General features: G+C 42.6%; 3 protein-coding genes across 8 annotated transcripts; 2 read left to right on the top strand and 1 right to left on the bottom strand.

Moving 5' to 3' along the window:
• Nucleotides 1–283: 283 nt before the first annotated feature.
• LOC108607229 lies at nt 284–5,102 on the bottom strand. Its single transcript, XM_017997906.1, has 7 exons — nt 5,017–5,102; nt 4,172–4,349; nt 3,875–4,096; nt 2,612–3,817; nt 2,146–2,552; nt 1,835–2,006; nt 284–1,768 (listed from the first exon to the last, which is right to left on the bottom strand). The coding sequence occupies exons 2-7, from the start codon at nt 4,340–4,342 to the stop codon at nt 572–574; spliced, it is 3,375 nt and encodes a 1,124-aa protein (XP_017853395.1). The 5' UTR covers nt 4,343–4,349; nt 5,017–5,102; the 3' UTR covers nt 284–571.
• Nucleotides 5,103–8,389: 3,287 nt separating this feature from the next.
• Nucleotides 8,390–14,324, top strand: LOC108605030. The gene is made up of 2 exons (XM_017994597.1): nt 8,390–8,696; nt 13,955–14,324. Exons 1-2 carry the CDS (start codon nt 8,656–8,658, stop codon nt 14,322–14,324), a joined length of 411 nt encoding a protein of 136 aa, XP_017850086.1. The 5' UTR covers nt 8,390–8,655.
• LOC108606774 (DNA-binding protein Ewg) lies at nt 14,175–19,456 on the top strand. Of its 6 annotated transcripts, XM_017997191.2 has the most exons (7): nt 14,175–15,145; nt 15,274–15,528; nt 15,663–16,184; nt 16,594–16,719; nt 16,779–16,914; nt 17,004–17,122; nt 18,968–19,456. In XM_017997191.2, the coding sequence occupies exons 1-7, from the start codon at nt 14,456–14,458 to the stop codon at nt 19,163–19,165; spliced, it is 2,046 nt and encodes a 681-aa protein (XP_017852680.1). In that variant the 5' UTR covers nt 14,175–14,455; the 3' UTR covers nt 19,166–19,456. The 6 variants fall into 6 exon arrangements, with proteins under 6 accessions (XP_017852680.1, XP_017852682.1, XP_017852677.1 ...); XM_017997193.2 differs by lacking the exon at nt 18,968–19,456 and having other exon boundaries at nt 15,663–16,028; nt 17,004–17,830; XM_017997188.2 differs by lacking the exon at nt 18,968–19,456 and having other exon boundaries at nt 17,004–17,830.

The following is a 19,456-nucleotide window of genomic DNA, read 5'->3' as shown; positions in this document are numbered from 1 at the left end:
TATGCTCACTGAGGGTTAGGTGCAGTTTATGCTGCGTTTAGAACGCTTTATATTTTATAGTTGTAGACTAAAGTTAAAGTTAAAATCCTCTTTTCATTACATGCATGCATTTTATATAAAAACTTAGCTTAGTTTGGAAAAAATTCATACCAGTTTGATTCTCACAAGTTTGATTTTACATATACTACATGTATATAGTACAACTATACGTTAGATTAAGAAAATAATTTTTAAGATGGTTGAATATACACTTAATTGTATTATTATATACTTTAGCTTGTGATTTTGTAAAAGAACAATAATTAATATACGCTTAATATATTATGTCTGCACAAGTGTTTTAAATACAACTTTTTACAGCTATTACTCCCAATACTTGTGTGTGTGTGTGTGTGTGTATGTGTGTCGTCTGTGTATGTTTGTGTTTCTGTTTGTGATGGTAATGATGATGATGAAGACTCAGTCTCTATTCTCTCAAAGAACAGCTGGGCGCAACAGGCACGCCCACAAATTCCCTGATGCGCCTTTATAGGTTAGAGTTACTAAATATATATTTTATATATAGATAAAATTAAACCGAAGCTGACTTCGGCGCATTGCTGCCTTGTCCAGCTGCGGCTGCAACATTCTCATTGACGCCAGCTGCTGTGGCAGCAGTCAGGAATTTTAGATTTGTCGTTTCGCTTTGTGACACCTTGGCGACCGTTAGCCAGGCCTGCGGCATCATGTGGTGCAGTATGGACTCGAGTCTGTCGACGGGCAGGTAGGCAATCTGTTCCTCCGAATCATTAAGTATGTCATTCTCGGGCACACCAGGTATGGGCAGCGCAACTGGCACACAATCTCTGTCCAGGCTGACGACTAGGGCGCGCGTTACGCTCAGCAGCTGCAGGGTGAGGCCCAGGCGGAAGACGCGCAGCTGCAACTGTTCGCTGTTCTCATTGATGGCCTGCATGATGTAGTGCATCATGTAGGCGGTGTTATTGTGATAATTGGGCATAAGCAAGAGCTCGTGCACAGATTTGCAGGCGCCTAGCTGGCGACTAAATTCGGCATCCACATTCACATTGATCAGCTCCAGGCGCTGCACAGTCTGGCTGGTGGCCAAGCCGTGCATGATATCGGTAATGCTAAACGAGCGTACCGTATGATGATTCTCCAGACGCAAGTTACGCAAACGCTTCAGACTGGGCAGCACTTGTTCGCCAAATGTGCTGGTATTCATGCCACGACAGGAGCCCAGCACCAATGTCTCCAGCTGCGGCAATGACTCCAAATGCACCCAGTCCCACTGCATCATGTTGCTTATGCCGCGCAGGCTCAGCTCACGCAAATGCTGCAGCTTTTGCAGCGGCTGCAGCGACAACAAATTGGCCTTTGGATCCATCATGCGAATGCGCAGCACTTGCAGCTCCTGCAGCTTATCCAGGTGCGCAAGACTTAGCGAGCGACTGGTGCACGTGGTGCGCAGTTCCAGCAGACGCTGCAAGCGCTTAATCACCAGCTGTATAAAGTCCGCCTCTGTGGCGTCCGTGCGCAGGATGCGCAATGATTTAAGCACACGCAAATCGCCCTCCAGCCGCTGCTTGGGATTGTCCATGTGCACACCCATCATGTCCAGCTCGCGTGTGCGATAGCGCGACATATCGCGCAAACAAAATATCCAATTGGTGATGCGTGTATTGCGCAAGCGCAATGTGCGCCACACGCTGCGCTCGCGTCCAATCATGGCCCAAGTTTCACACACTCTCGACATGCGCACACGATCCTGCAAGGCAAGCATGAAAAAAACATGAGTAACGCGACTTATGCATGAACTATTTTGATGACTTACATGCAGGTCAAGTGTTTTCATTACTGCCGTTATAAGCTGGCAGCTCAAATGTCCCGCAGCCAGCGTGTCCACCAAGCCTTGCAGTCGATCCTTTTCGTTGTGGCGCTTGCAATTGGCAGTCGCATTGGCACAGTGTTTCTCCATGAGTTCCAGAGCCGCTGCACGTGGTATGCTAAAAAACAAAAGAAAATGTTAAAACTTTCTATATAGATAATAGATTCAATGCATATAGCCTGCGACTAGGAACTAAACCGAACATATTTAAGGCTCATTTTGTTCTTGTTCTTGTTGTTCTTGCTGTTGCGACTCACACTTGATAACGTGGACGCGGCGGATCAATGGCAACGGACAGCGCTTTGCGGCCATTGATGACAACTACTTCCTGAGGCCTGGGCGTAATAAGTTTGCGAGGAGCAGCACGCTTAGTACCCACAGCACCCAATGCAGCTGCGGCGGCGGCAGCGGCAGCGGCAGAGTCTTCGCTTAGTAATTGATCGGGAGGCAATGCACCGGGCAGCTCAATTTGGCCACCAATTTCTATCAGATGACCGCCAACATCTCCATTCTGCAGCTCCTCACTCTTTCGCTTTGCATTGGCATTTTTTGGCTTGATGGGCTGCTGCTGCTGCTGCTGCTCAACCGGCTTCTTAACGCTGTTGCCATTGGTTAGCGGTGCCATCTTAGTCGGCAGTTTGTTATTCGGCGGCTTTACACAGCGCTGCAAGTCGAAAGTTAATTATTAGTTAGGCGTGGAGTGGAAGGAGTGGCAAAACTTACTTTGCAGATATAATTGTTGGCAGTGCCACTGCCCACCTGGTAGGCTTGCTGTTTGTCCTTGAGCTGCTGGCATTTCACACAAATGATAGGCTTCTCTGTGCCTGCTGCACTGCGTCCGGCGGCGACGACGCCAGGCGATGCTGTCGGTGTCTTAGATGATTTGCGCTTGCGTGTGCTGTTGCCGCCAGTGGAGCTGGAGCTGCTGGCGTTGCCATTGCTGGCGGCCAGCACGCGTGCATTGCCCTTAACTGCCATGGTGGGGGTCCAGCCTTCAGGCGGTGGACTGGCGCCCTTGGGTACCTTGGGCTTGGGTACACGCTTTCCCGATACTAAGCCAGGCGAGGGCGAACTTGTGCCAACGGGCGTAGCGGACGTAGCAGGCGTAGCACTGAGCGGCCTAGACAGCTCAGCAGGTCCAGGTCCAGTTGAAGTAGTTTGTATTGGCGCTGGTGTTGGCATTGGCGCTGGTGCTGGCGCAGGTGTTAACGCAGGTGTTGGTGCTGCTAGCTGCTTGTTGGCTGCCTGCGACTTGCGACGCATAGTGGCGGGTTGCGCCTGACGCAGCGTCTCAAATTTTTCGCCAACTTGTTGGAGCTGGCGTTGAAAGCAGAAATTATCAATGCACAGATCTCCCTCGAGCAGCGGTATAATGTCCTCGCGTGAACGCAACTTTTTGCCCCCAGGCGATGTGAAGATGACATCACAGCGTTGACGGTTTGACGTTGCGCTACTGCGCATCACGAGCTCACGCTTCCAGCCGTACTTAAAGGGCAGGCAATAGAACTCATCGGTTGCCGGCAACTTTACAGCCGCAACGGAACGACTGCGACTGCGATTGGGCGTCGCCTTGACAGGCGGCCAGGCCATTGGCGCCGTCATGGGCGGTAAGCAAAGGCTAGCGCTTCTGGAACGCTCGTCTGCGACTTGCCGAGCTGCAGCAAGAATTAAACTCTGTGAGCGTGTTATGCGACGCGTTGGCTCTTCCTCTAGCGGTATGTATAGCGACTGGGAGCGTTGCAACAAGCGACCTGAACCTGTTTGATTCAAACGTCTGTTACGCTTAAAATGCGGCAACCACTCGGGCTCACTGGGTGAAGGTGAAGTTAAGCTGCGTTTGCGTGACAAACGCGCTGACAAGCGGCCGCTGTTGGAGTTCGTGGAAGCATTTGAGGCATCCTCCATGGCCATGATGTCGTTCAACTTAAACTGATGCAAAGTAGTAATTGAGTAGGAAGTGTCAGTTAAGCGTCCCTTTGCACTTACCGAAGCGTCAAAATCATTTGCTGCCATTGACACTGCTTGCGCCCGAGCTGAAGCTGAGCTACTGTTTTCGTTGTTCTGTTTGTCGTTGGGTTTTCCGCTTAGACTCATTTCATTTGCATTAACAGCAGGCTCCGATCCTGGCGATTGTGGCTGCTTGGGTGTCTCGCGTGGAAAAACGCTCAGGCCTGTTGCACAAATGGACTTTAAATCTAACGGTAATTGCTGCACACCAAATAACAATAACAAAAAAAAAAAAAATAAATAAATAATAAGTGGATGAATTCATTTTATGCTAACCGTTTGTTCGACATCCGAGTTACTTTCCAGACTGTGCGTCGACAACAGATTGGGAAAGTTGCCATTCCAGCCAGCTAAGGCCACTTCCTTGGAGCCGCGTCGGCGCTCTGCAACGTGTGGCTGGGGACTACATTGGCTGTCCGAGTTGATACCATCATCAGTTGTGCTCATTGTGCTCCTGTCAAGCAAATTACGATCAAAAATTACTAAAGTTAAAATTTTTAATAATATCATTTTTCTTAAGATACTATCAAAATACACAAATTTTACAGAGTGCAAACGTAGTCGCGTCATTTATTTATTTACATTGGCCTTTGTTGTTTGTTTGGTTTCAGCGTTCGGTTGCACACGAACACAGATGCACACATACACATGCACATTTGGCTGTGCAAGGGAAATGCGATTTGCAGAATCCCAGAATATACAAACGTGCGGTGTATATACACATGTATATCTATCTATGCATATGTGTGTGCAGACACGCACACAACACAAAGACAATGCCTTTGTACCTGAAGAGTCGCGCGCACAATGCATGTATTCGTGCGCACCGGTTTACCGGCAAATTTGTTGCCTTGGAGTTCAAAACAAATGTAGCATTGCGCATAATTTGAAAACACACTGCATAGTTTAATATATTTTACGTTTTTAAGCGTTATTAATTAACAGCGCTCTGTAAACTTGCGCGTGCTTTGCTACACACTCACACACACATATGTACAATAATAAAATGTAAAGCTGACGCTATAGCGTCCTGCTCACCACTTAAATGTTCAATTTATGCAATTGCTTATACAAATTAATTAACTATATATCTGAGCTGTATTTGGTGCGCCGACACTTACCTGCAATGGGACACCAATTATTGTAAGCTTTAAACTTATACAGCACAAATAAAAAACCAAACTTCGAAATTATTGCAAAAAAAAACACGTTCTGTTTTGTGTTTCGCGACAAGCTTCTCTAGATGACATGCGATTTAGCTATCGATACTTTTATTAACAGTGCGGCTAACAGTCTGTTATAGATATCGATTGGATCTAACATAGCATCTGTGAACGTTAAACTCAAATCGAGCCAAATACGTTTTTATTCAAATTTGGTCCATTTATTTTTTCTTTTGTTAAATCATAAACTCAAATGATGTTGGGCAACAATGTTCGCAACCCAAATTCGATTTCTTAAACTATTAATATGTAAATGCAATAATAGATAATAATATGAACTCAAGACTAGACAATTTAATCATTCAATGCACAATGGATGCCTAAATTGCAGCCGTTACATTTTTAATCTTCTTATTGCACAAAACTGATTTAAGTAATTAAAGAATTTACTTGGTACCATTGGTTAAGACAACCCAATGGCCACTAAGTTTACTAGCCATGCCCACCATCAGCTACAGACTACATGTCTAACTTTTTGAAATAAATCTTAAAATAACTTTCAGGGTGCTAAGCTTACTTGGTAGCTGTCAGAATGTGTTATGCTGCAAAAAGCTCTGTCGTTGCAGTGCTAATCATAAAAAAGGGGTGTGGCAATTCAATAAATGTATATACATAAAGAATCAATAATAATGGCAGCATAACGTTAAATAGGTTATGTAGCGACTGTGTGTATGTATGGGGTATGCACGTGTGCGTTTGTATGGGAGTGTGCACAATAACAAACATTGAGCACCAAGGCCAAACAAACAGCGTGAAATGTGCAAAGGACCAAGCTCAAGGCTACGTGAAGGAATTCTATTTGCCCAGAACGAATAGTTTATACGCTGCAAACAATCAGTCAATCAATTTATAAAATTGTTAAGCTCAAAAGTTAAATGATGTCAAATAAAATATATCTAAGTATAATTGGCTCATTATTTTCGTTTCAACTTTCATTAGTAGGGCATTATTTATTCAAATGGACTAGTGCCAACAGTACAATGTCTTTCAAAACAGACGCAGGCGCAGTTCTGTCCACGTTGCCGACATTTGTGTATAAGCGTGTGTGTGACACGTAGTACTCACTCGTAATACGCCTCATGGATACTTGTATCTGTATTTGTATTTGTATATGTGTTTGACTTGATAGTGAGCCATGCCAACCGTAAGGGAAAAGAGAAGCCGGGGCTTACTGGGTCGCTGGGTCGACTGCATGGGTAACACACAATACATCCAGTTGGCTATGGGGCCATGACCATGGGGCCGGCTTGGCCTGGCCTGGTCTAAGGGAGCCGAAATCGAAACCGATATCCAACCGAAAGTTGTAAGCGGATTCGCGGCGCCACTGACTGTCCTGTTATTGTAATATGGCCAGCGACTAAGAGGCGACGTCGACGCATTTTTTTTTTTGCTGCACAAAAAGGGCTTGTTCCTCTGGTTGTTGTTGTTACTGCGGCTGCTGCTGCTGCGAAAGTAAAGTGCGCGTTATTTTCAACACGCTTGACACATAACGTTGCTTTAGTAACCGGCCGGCATAACTATTCAATCTTACGGTGTTGTCTTCATAACAATTTTTGCGCTTTATATCGGTTCAAGTGAATGTGATAACAAGTATTGAGACTCCGCTGACAGTGAGCGACATCCGTTCATCAACACTCAGCACCACAACTGTCTATGGCAAGTGCAACTAATGCCACTACAGTATAAAATAATAAAATGATTAAGTAATTCCAATGCATGCCCCTTGTCCATTTTAGTGGCTCACTAGCCCGCGTAGTTATGATTAATGCAAGTTTTATCTCCATATTTTATGAAAAGTATGCTATACATTTTTTTTAGCAAATCTACATAGATAATTTTAAGTTCAAATAAAATGTTGATTCACATAAATCTCTAAAATTGCATTATTAAATTAGCAAATTATAGAACATTTTAGATTTACTGTACTTTTATTTTGTAGTATTATTTTAGAACATAAAGCATGCCAAACAAATCTGATAAGGAAATGGAAATTGTAAAATTGATTTATAGCTAAACTTATCAATTGGCAATAACTTATTCAAAATCAAATTCTCAAATTTCAATGAATCATTATTACACCACTTTGCTCACTTAGGTAGTATCAGATTTGAGATGCGTAAGCATTATATCGCTTTCTTCAACATGTGCAGAATTTTAAAAATTTGTGTGTTGTATTTGGTGTTGTATACATATATGTTCAAATGGAATATAGGGGCAGCTTAGCAGCCAGCCCACATGCCATCATATAAGCATAAGTAGTATGTAAAAAGCGATAACCACCAGTTTGACGCATTCCTAGGCTGAGCTGAAGGAAACGCGTCGGAAAGCGTCACTGATAAACGCAAAGCAGCATAACTCAGGATGGCATGTAGACAAATGTATACTCTTATAAATTTACTCACTTATTACAACATATTTAAGAATTTTTTTTAGCATTGAAAGCACAAGACGATAAACAAAGCAACGTAAGTATTTAAAATACTTATGTATAATTTATTCATGTGGGCTACTCCCAGCCATAGCCGATAAGCCAAAAGCCACTATATATATATATATATATATATGTATGATACATATGTTTGTTATATATATTGTGCGGGCGGCATTGGTAAAGTTGATATTTTCTTAGAAAGATTTGTGCTGCTCGACGGTTAGGGGTTTATCGTACATTTATCCTAATCTGTATTATATAAGTACATGCATATACATATAAGTGTAAAAATAAATATGAAATATGAATATGCAAAGCCACAAATTGTCGTTGCTTGGATTTGTTGTATAAAATCGCTGTTCGCCTCAGCTAAGCAGCAGTCGCCAAAGTCGCTTGTCGAAGCAAGCCGCATCGAAATTTCAAGTTGAAATTCAAGAATTCTTTCTTCCTTTTTTTTTAAGTGAGTGTTATTTTTTTTTTTGTGCGAGCTCAATGCATGTCAGTCCCTCATTCGGCCTGCTTAGCTGATTTTTCATACAATATTGCTAGCTGCCTTGTGAAGGGCTTACGTGTGATTGTGAAACAACCTAAAACTGCAGAATAATTAAATAAATGTAATCCATAGAAGATCGCGCGCCAGAATCAGTTGAAAATTCAAAACCTCACGCATCTGTGAGTGTTAGTTGCAACTCTGCGTCTCTAACATAGTTATGTTTGGTTAACAGCATTGCTCCTCACGAGAAGCGCTTGCTCCTCACGTTACGAAGAATAATAAAGTACTAACAGCGCCATTGATAGTATCGACAGTGGCTAATCGGTTGTTGTGCATCTCTAACTCTTAGAGCTAGAACAAAAAATTTAATGAAAAACAACAAAAAATACGACAACAAATAAATAGCCAAAAATATATCAGTGCGCAAATGTAAAATGCGGCTGTGATTATAAATCTGGACGACGCAGCGGCAGCGGGCAACCTAACGCGCGTGTGTATATTTTTTTGTTGTCAGTGTGTGCGTGTGTATATGTGCGTGTATCCATATTACATGCACACGGAATGTGTGTGTATGTATATGCCGAATATGTGTTATCAATAGAATAATTCGTAAATGTGTTGGAGCAACAATTTAAACATATACTTTACACGCAGGTGCGTACTAATTAATATATGTATATATGCATGAGATTAAAGTTGAACATACATGCGTATGCATGTGTTTGTGAGTGGCACGCAGACGTGAAGAATATTCGATTTTCCACTGCAATTTTGCACTGGGCCTGCTCCGCGCCAGACACACACAAACACACACACACGCAAGCAACACAACACAAACAACAACGATGCACAGCAAGTTGAATGAATGTGTTAATGTATGTGTGTGCACGCGCAGGGCAACGCAAAAGCTTCAAAGCGGACAGACAGCCGCAGTAAGCAAAAAGTTTTTCACGCAAAATCCAATTGAGCGACAAACAACCGAAAATGAAAATGCGGCAAAAATTTGCATGTGCTTGCCCCAATAATGATGTTCTCATGCTATTTATGTAATTACAAGTCTGTCTGTCTGTCTGTAATAATCAAATACGTGCACACATACTTAATGTATGTAATTGAATTCAACGGACGTACTTGCGACAAAATGGCGTCGCTATGCATACAGACAACATTTGAATTGTATGTATATATGTACATCATATATTCGCTTATGTTAGATAATCTGTTAGAAGCCTTTTTTTGTGCTTTAAAGCATTTAAGCGTTTTCCTTATTGTATGCTTGGCTTGACTTTTCAATTGCCATCGGCAGCGGCGCTGTGGGCTATAATGCCCAAACGTTTTACTGCGAATGTCCGTAATTCAAACATGCGCCGTTCCCTGCGCAACGATTTTTTACTTTGCACATGCCATATGTGAGATAACCATAGCAGCAATAGTAAAGGCCGCAAACGCGGCGTATGCGTAATGCAGTTAGTCCAATTAGCAATGGATTGCGAGGAAAAACTAATACGAAATATACAAATTCCAATTCGATGTTATGCGGGTGTTTCCATGTATACTATGTGTACATTTTTTTTTTTTATAGGGGTTGGTGGTAAACCCAATCACCATCACCACCACCCTTGGCTTGGCAGAAGGGCAGATATTTATGTGTGTGTGTATGTGTGTGGGCGTCTGCACAGCAGCCTTGCTAACAGAGCGAGAGAGAGAGAGAGAGATGGAAAGCACACGTACGCCCAGCAATTCGATAGCAAGCGAGGCTAGTGTAGAGGCTAAAGTCTGTTTGTTTCAGAAGTACAGTTCTTATTAGAACTGCTATATGCTGTAATTTCAAATTAGTTTAACGGGGCATGCGTTAAGCTTTTTGTTGTGTGCGCCGCCGCCACCAACGCGACCGCCGCATGCGTACATTATTTATTTTTTTTATGCCAACTGCTGTTCCATCTGCTAGTTTATCGTCTTGTTGTTGTTGTTGTTGTTGTGTTTGTAGACGTTACGTGAAGTACACACACACACATGCACACATGTATATGCAAAAGCACAGCAAGAAAAAAAGCTTGCGCACTCGCTTGCTCAGCCGCTTGCTTGCCTGGCTAGAATGAAAGAACAACAGAGCAGAGCAGAGCAGCGCACGCGAGCGCAAGAGTGAGAGTGAGTGAGAGTAAGAATGTAAGACAATAGCTATTGATTATTTTTTGATGTAGAGCGCTTGCCGCATTGAGTACGCTGACGCAGTGGGAGAGATGTATATATACCTATGTATATATGTTTGTTTTTTTTTTTTCTACATGCTAGCCATATGCTAGGCTAGGCGGCGGGGCGCATGCACTAACACGCAGCTGAAAAAAAAAAAAAAAACAAAGCACATGCAATGCAAAACAGCGCGAGTTACTTAAAGCAACAACAGAGTGTAAAAAATAGATGCAGGCCATTTAAAAAGTAAGCCAAAGGCGCAAGCGCCAAGTGCCAAATGCAAACCAAACAGTTAGTTAGTAATTTGCATAGACTAAAGCTACAAATGTATGCACTTATTAAATCGAATGTTTCAAGTGTCGTTTGCTCACAGTTAGTCCTGATTTAAAGCTTGTAGCATGCTTTTCAGCGCAAACTTTGCGCACACACACACGCACGAAGAGTTAAAGATTGCTGTAAAACAGTGCTGTTCATAATTATATGCACACTGCAGTAAGTTGAAAGAAGTTCAAATTGTATATGTATGCTAGTCTTATAATTTAGTTGCTAGTTAAATATAATTAAATTATATTATAATGTTTTTGTTATCAATTGCAAACAAGTGCGTGCTGCTGTGATCTATTTGTCTACCCACTGCTGTGCCCAGAGTCTGTAACTACCCCGCTGTGCACTAGATTTTGTTAGATATTTGCAAGTCTGGTGGTGAAGCTGTTACGTTGCTATTGCTGGGGTGGTGAATGGTGACTAGCTGGTGGTGGTCATGGTGGTGGATTGTTGGGGTTGGGCTGTAGCTGGAGAGCAGTGCATGCGTAACCATATGCAGCTCGAAACTTTGTTCTTATACAATCATTATTGCGTTTGCGTGCGCTCGTTGCTATTATTATTACTTTTTGCTGCTGCTGCTGCTGCTGCTGTTGCAACTTGTCCATGGGGGATGTTTTCGTAGCGCTTTTGGGGGTAGCTAGCTGCTGCGCAGCGTCGACGTTGCCATTGCTGACGTATCTAAAAATGAAACAAAAAAAAGAAATGCACAACAGACTTAATATAGTTGTCTCTGTTTAGTTTATTTTTGTGCTGTTGTATTGGAGCTTAGCTTTGGCAAAAATCAAAGGTTTTTAGTTTAGTTACTACTTAATCATTTACATTATATTGCGCTCTTGACGACAAGTAGCAAGCACAGCACACACACACATGCAAACAAATATATATATAGTTGTATATACAGCAAGTGCTGCTGCGAGAGAGAGAGAGAGAGAGAGAGACTGCTGTTAGCTATAGCTAGCTTTGTCACACTGTTGTGCTGCTCTCTCGCTCGCTCGCCTGCGCTTTCTTACGCGCGCGCTCACCGACTTGGCAAACATCAACGCATGGGCGCAGTATTGATTTTTAACTGCGTCGACGCCGCCGTCTGCGTCGTCGTCGTCGTCGCCGTCACCGAAAAATTGTGAAATGAAAATGAAATGAAAATGCATGCACCACGCTGTGTCAATCCGTGGGGTGGTTTGGCGCAGTGTGGTCGCTTTACTCTAGTCGCCTTACTCTCTTTTGCGCGCGCTCTCTCTCTCTCTCTCTTGCGTGCTCTCTTGCTGTCGCTCTCGCTGTGTTTGCGCTGCCGCTCTATCACTTATTCTTGTTGCTGCGCTGCGCTGCGCCGCTTCGTTCTGTCGTCGTCGTCGTCGTCGTCGTCGTCGTCGTCGTCTGAGCAAACGCAAATAGAACTTCAACTGAGCAGGCGGAAAAGACACCGCCGCAGCACTCAGCATAACAATAACAATAACAAAAACAATAACAACGTTAGTTTCCATTTGTTGTGCTTAAAGTTGCAATTGTGTTGTGTTCAATTTTTTTTTTTATAAACTTTTGTTTTTGTGCTGATCAAAGTGTAAAATTTATATATAAAACGCGTGTGAAATAAACAGCAAACGAGGCAAGCAAAGTTTTATATTTAATGCAAACGTTGTCAAATTAAACTTAAAGCTATGTAAATTTATAAATTTATGCACATACCTAAAATGCAACGCGCACGTGCAGCGGCAGCGAACCAACCCCCCACACCACACCACCCCACCCCACCCACTAATTGAACGCTATGTGTGCATTTCAAATTCAATTAGAACAATTCAAGATTCAATAAACTTTAACCTGACGTCGCGTCTGCGCACAATTGTTTGCTAATTGTGTTTTGTTGTTGTTTTTGCCAACATTTTATTATCAGCAATGTTTACTGCTGATTAGAATTTGAGCACCAACAAGAAATTGTTATCTTGTTGGAATTACCTATAGACACACACACACACACACACACACGCATGACTGTGTGCGTGTGAGAGCGTAAGTGTGCGAAAGAGACAACGCTATGTGCTAAGCTTTTGCTTTTCTGAGGGTTGTTTAGCCCAGGAGCGCATAAATTAAAGCGACTCCTATTGGAATAAATTCAATATACATATAAACTAAAGCTAGACGTAGCGTCTGATCAGTGTATATAGCTTATATAATACAGTTTACAAACTATAGCATATAGCTTACTTTATGTGCTTAAATTATTTTTCTTTTTTTTTTTGTATTTTGTAGCGCGTTGCGCATGCGCGCTTTTGACCTGATTCATTCGCCTCTTATCAGCACTAATTGTTTTTTGTTCTTTTTTTACGGCATTGTGTACAACACTTGTGTTGAGTACACTACAGTATGTGCCGTTATTTTAGCAACACAGTGTATAAATAGTTGAAAAAACGCAGCTGTGCTCATATAAATAGCACAAGAAAATATTCAATTTATGGATAATAAGCAAACGTTTTTAAAAATCTTACAAAAATAGCTTAATTTATTAACTATTTAATTGGCTTGAAATTAAAACACCAAAAAAAATTCAAAATATAGCTTATTTATTCATAAAAAAATAAACTTAAAAGTTGTAATAAATGAATAATTAGTTGAGTATATATAATGAGAAGAAAATTGTAATTAGATTTGTAAATTTTAAATTATCTGTTGAGCTAATAAGCTTTTTTATTAGCTATTTTGTTTATTTTACGAATAAAAACAACTCAAGATTTTGAGTCTTTTGAGAGTAATATTACGAGAGTTTATTATACTAGAGCGATATTTTCAATGTACATATTAATACATATATGTACTCATAACATTCGATTATGCTGACGAATATAATTAACTAACAGCCCCGAATTGGGCTGTGTTAAATTATTAACTATTGTCTCGAATTAGACAAAGTTGATGGCGGACAGACTCGAATTAGTCTGTGCCCTCGACAACGACTTGATATATTCAAAAGCAATAGGACTCGATTTTGCTTTGCTGTACGAAGAATTATTTGCGACTGTTTCAAATGCCCTTTAAGTTTATAATATAATTGATAGTGCGAGAATAATAAAATAAGATAAAAAGAAAGCGAGAGTGCGAAAACAAAAGAAGTTAGAGCTTTTATTAGTGCAGTGCCGAATGCACGCCCAAAGAACAGCTTGTTAAAGTGCAAGCGCAAAGAAGAGAGCGCGCTAGCTTTCTTCACCGCTGTGCAAGGCTAAAAATACAATACTAAGCCTAGATCAGCTGTTCATAGCTGAGGAGCTCCAATTACTGGTCGTGCAAGACCAAATATTATCAATTTGAAATAAATATATCTTGAGCTATGATTGCTTTTATAAATAATATATGAGTATATATTTATATTTATTTTATAACTTTATAATATTTTTATCTATCCATAGATCTCTTCACACTAATGCAAACAGTTTGCGCATGCGTTTAAGGCTTTCGATAGTTCAGTTGGAGTTTGAGTTGCACAACAAGTGGGAAACGCAGAGAAGCAGCCACAAACGTAAAACTTGCAGCAGCAGCACCAACACCACCACCACCACCAGCAGCAGCAGCAGCAGCAGCAGCAGCAACACGATCAGGAGCAGAAGCAGGAGGAGGATTAGGCTAGCAAGCTGGCCACCACAAGCTATCGGCTGGTCGTGGCGCCAAGTGGCAGCCAAAGAGCCGCAGGCAATGGCACGACAACAACAACAACAGTCAGCGCAGGCGCTGGCGGCGCTGGCAGCAATCACAGCTCCAGCAGCGGTGGCATCAATGTGACAACAATAACGACCACGAGTGGCAACACTCAAATTGCTGGTGGTGGTGGTGGTGTTGCGCGCAGTGGTGGCAGCACTCAGACCCAGTCATCGTCCAGTGGCCAAAGCAATGGCACCACCTACAAAATTGAAATGCTCGACGACGATATCCAGAGCTTGCCCACCGATGATGAGGACGATGATCTGATTAGCAGCGAGGGCAGCTTGTATGACGCTGATCTCAATACGATAACGGTTAACGATGATGTGGCCAATCAGCTGGCGGCTGCTGGGCCAGTGGGCGTGGCAGCGGCAGCAGCCATTGCCAGCTCGAAGAAGCGCAAGCGGCCGCACTGCTTCGAAACGAATCCCTCGGTGCGCAAGCGTCAGCAGAATCGCTTGCTACGCAAGCTGCGCGGCATAATCTACGAGTTCACTGGCCGCGTCGGCAAGCAGGCGGTGGTGCTGGTGGCGACGCCGGGCAAGCCGAACACAAGCTACAAAGTGTTTGGCGCCAAGCCGCTCGAGGATGTGCTGCGCAATCTGAAGAACATTGTGATGGACGAGCTGGACAATGCGCTGGCGCAGCAGGCGCCGCCGCCGCCACAGGAGGATCCGTCGCTGTTCGAGCTGCCCGGCCTGGTGATCGATGGCATACCGACGCCCGTGGAGAAGATGACGCAGGCGCAGCTGCGCGCCTTCATACCGCTGATGCTCAAGTATTCGACGGGGCGTGGCAAGCCGGGCTGGGGCAGGGAGTCGACGCGACCGCCTTGGTGGCCCAAGGAGCTGCCCTGGGCGAATGTGCGCATGGATGCGCGCTCCGAGGACGACAAGCAGAAGGTGGGTGGGGTGGGTGTTCAAATGCCGCACCCAATCGTTGAATTCCATACTAATCGAGCCCCCAACTCGCTCGCCCGCACGCTCGCTCTCTCTCTCTCTCTCTCTCTCTTATCTTCTCCCTCTAGCAGATCAGCTGGACGCATGCGCTGCGCAAGATTGTGATCAATTGCTACAAGTATCATGGACGCGAGGATCTGCTGCCCACATTCGCCGACGAGGACGACAAGGTGAACGCGCTCATTTCACAATCCGGCGACGAGGACGAGGAGATGGAGCAGCTGGTATCCAACACGCCCACCATACAAGCCGTGCAGAATGTGACGCCAGCCACCGTCACCGTCAGCAGCAGCAGCAGCAGTGCCAACAGCCAAGTAAGTAGCAAAGTAAGTAGAGCGCCAAAAGAACAAAAAAAAAAAAAATGCACAACTTTTGTGAATTGTGTGAGGCAGTGGAATAGATTGCTAATTGATATATATATATATATGTAAATACCCATGTGTGTGTGTATGGCCAACAGCCGCAACAGGTGAATGTGGTGAAGATCAACAGTGCGGGCACGGTGATCACCACGCATACGGCGCAGAGCAACACGCCGGCGCCGACAATCATCCAGAGCACGAACAATCAGCAAATTACTACCACGGCCACCTTGCCGGCATCCACCAAAATCGAAATCTGCCAAGCACCAGCGCAACAGCAGCACCACCAGCAGCAGCAGCAGCAGCAACATCATCAGCAGCAGCAACAGCAGCAGCATCATCATACTCAGGGATCGAATACGGTGCACATACAGGCAATTGGCCAGGGACAACCACAGACCATACAGCTGACCACGGCCAGTGGCACGGCGACGGCCACCGCTGTGCCCACCACAGCGGCTGCAGTAAGTGCCGCCGCACAAGCCGCTCAAGCTGCGCAGCAACAACAGCAGCAGCAGCAGCAGCAGCAACAACAGTCGAATGCCGCACAAACTGTTACCGCTCAACAGATTGCCAATGCTCAAGTTTGCATCGAGCCCATAACGATCAGTGACGTTGATGTTCGTACTAATCAGTCTGACTTTGTAACTAAACCCAAACCCAAACCCAATACCAAGCGAGCGCAGTCGAGCATTATGTGGAGCCTCAAAATTAGCAAAGTCACTTTTAAAGAATTTGCTGCCATAATGTTCGACAGTCTCAGCTTTTGCTTAAATCTGTTGTCTATGTTTGATTTGCATTGTTTTTATAATTTGTTAAATATAATTGCTTAAATATTGTATGTTGTACTACTATTTTTATTTATATGCATAATTTTAGTTTTTATATATTTTCTTTTGTTTGCAGCTGCATTTTTGTTTTGCCAATTTTAAGTTGTTAATTTGTAATACACAATGTGCTTGTGCTTCAAGCAAATCGAAAACATGTTGCATGTTATTAATTTAATAATTATTTATTTCCTTTATACAGTACACCACACAGACTGTGCTCAGCCAGAATGCCGATGGCACCGTCTCGCTCATACAGGTGGATCCCAATAATCCGATCATAACACTGCCCGATGGCACAACAGCGCAGGTGCAAGGCGTGGCAACGGTAACAAGCAAGCAAAACACAAATAATTTATTTAACTAATTCATTTATTATAATTGCAGCTGCATCAGGGTGAAGGCGGCGCCACTATACAAACGGTACAAAGTCTGTCCGATGTGAATGGGCATGAGAACATGACAGTGGATTTGACAGATGCGCAGGATGGACAAATCTATATAACCACCGAGGATGGTCAAGGTGAGTAGCTGCAGTTATAAAGTGTTAAAGCAAGTTGCCAATTTCTCTCTCTCTCTCTCTCTCTCTCTCTCTCTCTCTACGTTTTGCAGGCTATCCGGTGTCCGTCAGCAATGTCATCTCAGTGCCCGTCTCCATGTACCAATCGGTGATGGCAAATATGCAGCAGATACAATCGAGCGATGGCACCATATGTCTAGCACCCATGCAGGTAGATAATAATACTAATAGCAGCAGCAGCAACAGCAACACAGTCGCCAGCAGCGTAACGCGCAGCAGCAGCAACAACAACAATAGTAGTAGTAATAGTAGTAGCAATCTGCATAGCTTTGCCATGTTGCCAACGCTGGGCAATCGACGCATGACAGCAGCAACAACATTGCCGCTGCAAAGAGTCTGTGTAACAGCGCCAGCAGCAGCAGCAACAGCAACAGTTAGCAATAATAATAACAACAACAATAATAATAATATCAAAATGCCATTGCCCATGCCGTCGGCTACGCCTGCGCAGCGACGTGCCAAGCGACGCAAGCTGCCCAGCAGCAACAGCAACAAGTTGCCAGATGCCAGCAGCAGCAATGCAACTGCAACTGTTGCTGCTGCTGCTGCTGCTGCTGCTGCCATACGCTGTGTGGATAGCGCTAGTTTGACCATTGGCAACAGTTCGCAGTTGCATTTGCAGCTGCAGCTGCCTGCCAAAACAATAAAATTAGAGCAATTGGAATAGCTGCCCGCCCAGCCACACATAGAGCACCACCACCCACAACTAATCTAGTCAAAAGCGGCGCTGCACACGCACACACACACACACACACGCATACACACGCATACACTTGCCATTTATACTTACATTTAGTTACACAACAAACAATTGTGAATGCCAACAACACAAATAATACCAAAAAAAAAAAAAAAAAACGCGAAACAATCAAAAATAACAAACAATTTACATATATGCGCCAATTGCCTTAAATAATGAATTTAATTTTGAGCACAAAACCCAAATTTATAAACATGTTGATAATTGAAACCAAAAAACAAACAAAAAATATGCATAACATTTAATTTTGTCATGTTCCTAGACAAATTGCAATTTGTTTATTTTTGATTTCATTAATTTTAAGTTACTTATTGTTTTGATCGTGCCGTTATATAATTGAAGCCAAATATATTTAGTTAAACAACAGTCAATGTACAACATACATAGCTAAATTTTGCTTTTGCTTTGCCCTAAGTTAATTTTATTGTGTGCAATTTCAAACAACAATCGAAGATGTTATGTAATTTAATTTTTAGTTAAGCGTAGTTAGTACAGGGAAACGCAAAAGCCATTTTTGCCTAATTGAATTGAATTGATTTTTAGGTTATTTTTCGTAAACTTAATGTTCAATGTTGTGCAAACAAATTGAAACTTAGTCACCCACAACCCACACACCCCCCACCCAACCAACCAACCAACCAAACTCCCTGCCCTGTAGTCAATTTGCATTGAAAATGTATCAAGCAGCCAATCGAGCTTTATAATAAACTTAATTATTATTGTGAATAGTTTATATATACATATCGGCAGTGCATACAAATAATTTTTATGTTGATTTATAATGCTAGTTATCATTATTATTATTATTATTATTGTTTAATGTTTATTTTATATTATTACAATTGTTTTAGTTAAAATTTTAATTACGTTTATAAAACAATGCAATATTTGCTATATATAAAAAAAAAAAAAAAACAAGTTAAAAGCTCTAGAAAAGCAACTAATACCAAATCCTAAACACACGCACACCCCTCAACAAATTTATTGAATAAATCCTTTGTTGTTGTGATTTTATGTTTCTCTCTTGTTTCATTTTAAACAATTATTATTTATTGACAACAGCCTATTCATTTTTCTACCAACTGTGTAAGTACTGCATTATTATTTAAATATTATTTGTAGCAAGACTCAACTCAAAATTCATTTTAAACATGCAATTAATAAACTTTTAATATTCAAGCTTGCTGATCGATTTGTAACTGCAATTTAACTAATGACTGCTTACTCTTTTCTCAGGTGGAAAATGGCGATCAAATAGAGACAATTACCGTTTCACCTGGCATGCATCAGATGATGATACAAGGTGGTCCTGGCCAGGAGCCGCAGCTGGTGCAGGTCGTAAGCCTGAAGGATGCCACGCTGCTGAGCAAGGCCATGGAGGCGATCAATTCGGGCAATGTCAAGGCCGAGGACACAATCATCATGGAGCAATAAACCCAAACTACACACAACACACAACACACACACACACACACACACCATATAAACGGACATAGTATTAATACATTTTTTGATATGATTACGCATATAACATATATAAAACAAATAACGCATAAACGAATATATTTTATAAGTACCTGAAAGGTGTTGCGTAAAACAGAAGCAGAAACAGAAACAACAAGCAATGGCATTTCTCAATTGTTTATATGCTTGCTTTAGTCTACTAGTCTATGAACAAATCTAGTCATCATCAAGTCAAGCTATGTGTATTTTTTTTTATAATTC

This window comes from Drosophila busckii, chromosome X (assembly GCF_011750605.1).
Source record: "Drosophila busckii strain San Diego stock center, stock number 13000-0081.31 chromosome X, ASM1175060v1, whole genome shotgun sequence".
In the NCBI taxonomy this organism is placed as follows: Eukaryota; Metazoa; Arthropoda; class Insecta; order Diptera; family Drosophilidae; genus Drosophila; species Drosophila busckii.
This window is presented reverse-complemented; position numbering and strand designations above follow the sequence as displayed.

Coding starts and splice junctions, on each gene's coding strand:
- LOC108607229 (XM_017997906.1), bottom strand. CDS start 4,342: ATGAGCACAACTGATGATGGTATCAACTCGGACAGCCAATGTAGTCCC. Junction 2,553..2,611: donor CCAACAATTATATCTGCAAA/GTAAGTTTTGCC, acceptor TTCGACTTGCAG/CGCTGTGTAAAGCCGCCGAA. Junction 2,007..2,145: donor CCGCGTCCACGTTATCAAGT/GTGAGTCGCAAC, acceptor TTTGTTTTTTAG/CATACCACGTGCAGCGGCTC.
- LOC108606774 (XM_017997188.2), top strand. CDS start 14,456: ATGCTCGACGACGATATCCAGAGCTTGCCCACCGATGATGAGGACGAT. Junction 15,529..15,662: donor ACAGCCAAGTAAGTAGCAAA/GTAAGTAGAGCG, acceptor TATGGCCAACAG/CCGCAACAGGTGAATGTGGT. Junction 16,185..16,593: donor TAACGATCAGTGACGTTGAT/GTTCGTACTAAT, acceptor TCCTTTATACAG/TACACCACACAGACTGTGCT.
- LOC108605030 (XM_017994597.1), top strand. CDS start 8,656: ATGTGTTGGAGCAACAATTTAAACATATACTTTACACGCAG. Junction 8,697..13,954: donor AACATATACTTTACACGCAG/GTGCGTACTAAT, acceptor ATCTATCCATAG/ATCTCTTCACACTAATGCAA.